This window comes from Poecilia formosa, unplaced genomic scaffold (genome assembly GCF_000485575.1).
Source record: "Poecilia formosa unplaced genomic scaffold, Poecilia_formosa-5.1.2 Scaffold784, whole genome shotgun sequence".
Taxonomy (NCBI): domain Eukaryota; kingdom Metazoa; phylum Chordata; class Actinopteri; order Cyprinodontiformes; family Poeciliidae; genus Poecilia; species Poecilia formosa.
In genome coordinates, this window is record NW_006800723.1 from 12454 (window position 1) to 18774 (window position 6321).

At 37.0% G+C, this 6321-nt stretch overlaps 1 protein-coding gene across 2 annotated transcripts in view; it reads right to left on the reverse strand.

The window, feature by feature from the left end:
• Positions 1–486: 486 nt before the first annotated feature.
• tmem68 (transmembrane protein 68) overlaps positions 487–6321 on the reverse strand; it is a 46695-nt gene continuing 40860 nt past the window's right edge. For both annotated transcript variants that reach the window (XM_007543207.2, XM_016666721.1), the window contains 2 exons: positions 1610–1749; positions 487–1123 (listed from right to left, as the gene is read on the reverse strand). In XM_007543207.2, the coding sequence (XP_007543269.1) occupies positions 1007–1123; positions 1610–1749 (257 nt within the window). In that variant the 3' untranslated portion in view covers positions 487–1006. The remainder of the gene's footprint in view (positions 1124–1609; positions 1750–6321) is intronic.

The following is a 6321-nucleotide window of genomic DNA, read 5'->3' on the forward strand; positions in this document are numbered from 1 at the left end:
TCATAAAGCGTCATTCGGTAAATTATGACACTTTTAATACAAAGTTGACATTATTCAAAATGTCTTTGTTATGACAACTTGACATTAACCAAGAAATCACTACTGTTTAAACTTTACCTTTAATAACATAAAGATACCTAATTTTTAAAGGGCAATCAGGAATACTTTTATAACAAATTTATATCAGTAATGATTTCTTGGTTAATGTCAAGTTGTCATAACAAAGACATTTTGAATAATGTCAACTTTGTATTAAAAGTGTCAAAATTTACCGAATGACACTTCATGACAACAGTCATAAATATTCATGAAGGCTTATTCATGTTCATGACAGGTTTTTATGACAGTGTCATGTCAGTCTTATTCACCCCCCTTCAAATAAAGTGTAACCGAAATATCTATAACATGCAGAGCAGTGTGCTTTGAGGACCAGGGTTAGGAAACACTGCCCTTTAGTGAGACCAAAACAAAGTGACAGGACCACAACCAGGTACAATTGCTCATGATGCATAGAGGTCATTCGTACGGAAAATTATCTTACTGTAATTGGAAGTACAGTAACATAAACCCCACACCTCTCACAATTTTTGGATATAAAATGAAAAAACAAAAAACAAAAAAAACACCCACTCATTATGTACAATGACATTTTGCACATATGCATGTACAATTCATAAAAATACTTCCCATATTCTTTAAGTTTTACCACATTTAATATTGATAAAATTTATTTTATTTTTTACAACATATTATTGAGAGACATATTATTCGAGGAAATCACCAAGTGACATAATACAAACAGCCAATAGGACAGTGTACATGCAGAATGCAACCAGTCATTTCTAAGTTAGAATGTTATGCTTCAGTCTTACAGGTATGATGTGTGAATGCAATGGGATGGGCATTGTTTTGGATTACGCAGCAGTCAAAGTCTGTACCCAAGACAAATTTCCTCTGGGACAATAAAGTTCATCTTCTTACATCCAAATCGGATCATAAATCATTTTTAATTCTGATGTTGGAAATCTTTGTGTTTTGTGTAGAATCTCTCTAACAAGGCTCTCAAGATGCTCCCAGGGATCTGCTGGTGTTTGTCTATCAAAGACTGGACCGCCTGCTGCACCTGGACAACAAAAACAGTTATAAGACTTGTATCAAAACAACCATCAAAAAAAGTCTTCAATTTCACAACGTGAGAGACACAATTTGGGTTGTCAAAAATAATTGACACTTTGATACAAAAAAAGGTAATTGTACAAAGATACAAATTTGCGTCACAATTGAACTGGGGTAGAACCAAACCACATTAACTGGGTAGAGTTCAGACTTGGCAGTGTAGAAGTCAATATTGCACTTCCTCTGTGCTTTAGAGACCATCTTCACTAATTTCTTTTCCGTCATTGGAACTGTGGCATTTCTGGCAAACCTATGAGTATCTCTTACCACCTTATTCATCATTTGACTTTTTATTTGTTTATTTAACCTTTATTTGCAGTTGCAGATCCAAGATCTCATCTGCACCTGCCTTCATATTTTTCTTGTATTTCACCAAAGCATGATATTTATCAATTAAATTCAGACAGATAGAAAAGGATGAAAAAAAACTCACTCTTTCTGCTAGCTCAGCAGCATTGATGTTTGGGTCATATGGAATAGGATCACCAAGGAAGGTCCGAAATTTCACAGGAAATCCCCCATAAATTGGAGCAACAGGAAGACGAAATCTTTCATACAGCCACCGAAATAATCCTGAAAAGGAAAATACGGGCCAATAATTATAAAGAGATTTCTTGTAATGAGATTCCAAGTTAAAAATACCTCACATTGAGGAATGTGTTCAACAGGTAGCTTCATCTCAGTTTTGTGGTAAATTAGAATTTTTGACTGGCACATTCCACTGACCCAGAGAGCAAAACAGATCTCTGTTTCCACTGTACCATTCGGTCAGTACACTCATGAGCTTAGATTAACAATGCTCCTGCCATATTTCAACATCTCATGTTGAGATGTTGCCATATTTCAACATCTCAACATCCATGAGATGTTGCCATATTTCAACATCTCATGAATATGGCTCCTGCCATATTTCAACATCTCAGACCTGTATGATGCCATGGTCTAATCAAGATGGCAGGATCAAGAAAGTGTTTTAATATCCTAGGTTCCCAGGTGTTCTCTCACTTGAATAAGTGGGTGATTAACAGGCTTCTGCAGCACTTGATGCATGAATAGAGGTGCTGTTATCATATGAATCAGATGTTCTGGAACAGAGACACATCTAAAATATCCAGGGTAGTAGTCCATGAGGACTGGAATAGAGAAACATTGGGCTAGAGGTTAGTTGAGGGTGGTGATTGTTGTAAACTCAGAAATTAACTTTAGACATCATGGTGATGAACCCACTGCTACAGGGTCTGTTTGGTGTTTCAGGTTGGAACCTACTATTAGTGGCATGAGATGCACCTGGGCCAGGTCTGCTCCTGCCTGCTCATCAGGGTGGCTCCTCAGTTCAGTAGAGAGTTCACCCTGTTTAGTTTTGGTTGTGTCTGGATTTCTACATTGTATGCCTTTCCACACATCCAGGTATTCAGACGATACTTAGAGATCAGTGGAAACAATCAATTGTTTCTCTGAAATTAGCACATTGAGAAGCGCTTACACGAGCCTGCACAATCTTAGTCCTGATTGTCAGGACTAAGACCTGCCTTCTGGCTCTGACTGGCTGTCTTTTGACCAGGAGCAGGGAATTTTTGCAGATCTCTATAGTAGCATATAAGAGAAGATGGAGCCGTTTGATTTTTTTCACAGATCTCATAACATACTGTCACAACAGTGACAGTTAACAAATATGTAAAACACAGAGTTTTAAAAAAAAGTTACATTAGGTTTAAGATTGATATGATTAAACTGTGAAAGTATGTCTTATTGATGTATTATTATGTCATTACCATTATATGACTTGAAAATTGTGTTAAAACAACAATCATATTTTATTTATCATAAAATAAATAAGTTTATCATAAAAATTACAGGGACAATTTGTTTAGCAAAATTTGTTATTGTGTCATCCATTTCCCTAGTAAGCGCAACAAAGGGGTACAATAAACTACAGCAAGAGGCAGAGATGCAAACATATCCCATAAGATTTAGGTACCAAACCAAGAAGCATTAGAGGACAGAAGGATCCCAGGATGAAAAACAAAACAAAACTGATAAACAAAATAGTATCCAGGGCTTAAAGAGCTGCGGCCGGGGGCCGGATATCCGGCTTTTGACCAAACGGTCCGCCTCAACCAAACTGTAGTCTCCGGGCTAGACCGGAACGTGTGGCGGCGACACCTCTAAATTTGCAGTACCGTAATTCCGCCACACGTAGCGCTATCTGAAAAATTTCAACGGTTTCTGAAAAGGGAGACGTTGCACTTTTCAGCAAATATCGGGTTAATACGGTAACTTCACAGCTGCAGCGGCAGAGAGTGTAATTAATCCGGGGGGCACTCATTTAATAGACGGTAAATTGCGAAAATAACTTGCTGGATATTGAAAGTTCCGCTTGTTATGGATACATGGGTAAGTATATAATCTCACAGGACATTTAAAGAACTACTTACAATTAAAATAAGGAAGATTTATTTAGGCAGACGCTTGAAACTTAGGCGTAAAGAGCTCCGTCTGGGAGGCAGACTTCCAAGCAAAGCGAGCATGGACCAAACGGTCCGCCTCAACTAAACTGTAGATAATAGAAAAAGATGTCTGCCAATCAGAACTCTAGCTCCCGTGTTCTTGACCAATGACTGTAAAACGTTTTGTAGAAAAGAAGTGCATGCGTTTGGTTAAATCAAATGCTATATGACGGAAGATGGAGTTTGTCTCACCCGGTAAGGAAACACGTTTACTTGAGAAAGGAATTAAAAACAAGTGGCGCTGGGCATGGCTAGAGGAAAGGGGACAAGACGGGAAGCTGGCGGACATTTTTACAAAAGGGGGGCGCTGGGATTTCTTTGGGGGGCGTTTGGTCGAAGGTAAACTTTACACCTTACAATTACAACAATACCAGTTTAGACTTTGAGCAACTTCCTAAAACTGTATTGTGTAACATCAAAACATGCTTGGTGCAACTGTATCTATGGCAGTTCTTCTTCTATTCAGTGTTTGTAGCTTGTAGCTCCGCTCCTGCTACTAGTAGCTTCGCCGCATCAGGTCAGCGTTACACCGGCTGATGACGTTGCTGTGATGCACTTTGTCTGCTGTCTGATTTTCAAACATTTTATGTTTTATTGAGGATTTTTGTACATATGTTTTGGCAGTTCTGCGATCATGTCAAAGCAGCAACTTATATTAAAAAGTGTTTTATTTCCGTTTGAAAGCTGCCCGCTTCCATGGAAGGACAACAGAAAATCGCTCTTATAAACATGTAATTACTAAAATCACGATACCCTCACTGTGTATCCCTCTGAAAAATGAGCCCATTTAATTAAAGAAATCCCTCCATGGTGATACCACGAGAGCGTTCATTTTAACACCGGTGCTGTAAGTGGTCCGGTGTGAAACGGGTGTGATAGAACAACGGAACCACAGGACTTTTAAATTTCAATAATCAGAATACCGAAATTGTTTCCGTTGTTTTATAAGGTTTATGTCAGTCTGCCTTTTCCCCATCGATACGCCCTGCACCTTAGGGGGTGAAAAAAAAAACGACGCGCACATTGCGCAAAACTCTGAAACAGGAGAAGTGGGACATAAAACGGAACGACAAACTAGATGTGAATTATGGCATAAAAACAGAGAATGTGACGCTGAACAGTGAAAAAATCAACACATGATGTGAAACACATGATGATTAGGCGTAGCAGCAGGTGATGAGTGAAGATTACTGATGGTCAATAAATGATAAATCTAGCAACAGGAAAGAAACTAAAGTGGACACAGCAATAAACCAAGAGAGGACAATACTAATCAAAGGAAACTAAATGGAAATGAATGAAGAAGAAAATGCAAGAATAAACTAAGAAACTAAAGTAAATACAGAGGAATAAACTGGTATGGCAAGACCTTCCAAGCAATAATTAATACAGAGGACTGTATGGCAAGAATAAACGGACACTATTTCCAGATAAAAGGCAAAAATAATATTGATGAAGTGCCATGGGTTTGTTGAGACCACATCTAATACTGATAATAAATATATCTTACAGACCATAACAGTAAAGAACTTATCACTTATTTATGTTTTTAATTAGATTTGATATATTTATTTCTTCAATATTATTTTTCATGTCAGTGTTGATGTCATGAGGCTGATGACTCCATGACACTTTCAGTTTGACTCATTAGGATTTGATGAAGAACCAGATTTGTTCTTTGTAATTTCTGTTCAAGAAAACTATTAATCTATAAATCAACAGACATGTCTATATGAAGATATAATCCATGTTCCTGTCTCATATTTGTATGGCATTAAAAGGAACTTTTGTTTTTCCACTCAAAAACAAAAGTTTTTGAGTGGAAAAACAGTATTTCCTGTTGCTTTGATTTACACACAAAATAGCTTTTTAATCATTTTCAAACCATGTACACCAAGTTATTATTATTTTTTTTTTTTTGAAAAACAAAAGTTTTTCAGTGGAAAAACACTGAAAAACTTAAATGCAAACCGTAAATGTCACATGGCATTTATGGTTTGCACAGTAAATGGCATGTGGGTGAAATTTTATGGATGATACTCTGATGTCCCATTCTCCTGAAGGCAGCACAGAGCTGCACCACCAGAAACCACAGAAACACTGAAGAGAAGAAGAGCTATGATTAATATAGTTACAGTTCTATCCATGTTTTAATGTTGCAGAGCTCAGTCGTTTTGTAAATAGTTCAAAGTTTAAACTGGCATGTTGTACATATTTTATCTGGTCATTTTGTGGAATATTTAACAACTAGAAAATGAGAAAGAACAATAATATTTTTTGCACTCTGATTGGCTGCTGTTGGCCTACAAATTTTAAGTTGATTGTTCATAAAATTTTTTATAGACACCTGTGAAAATAATTTCTATTCACATTGCTTTTTTGTTCTCTGGGAAATTATTTGTGATGATAAATACAGAAACAAGCATAAAAATCAAAACATCTACAATAGTGATAGTAATATTAATGATAAAATAATAGTCAGTGCAAAGTAGTCTACAAATTCTTTGTTGGGAGGCGGTGAGGGACCTGAATAGAGGCTGGGGGGGCGCTGGCCCGAAAAAAAGTTGAGAAACACTGATTTAGTTGGTAATGTTGCATGTTCTAAATTACTTGCAAAAACATCGACTGAAAGGACTCT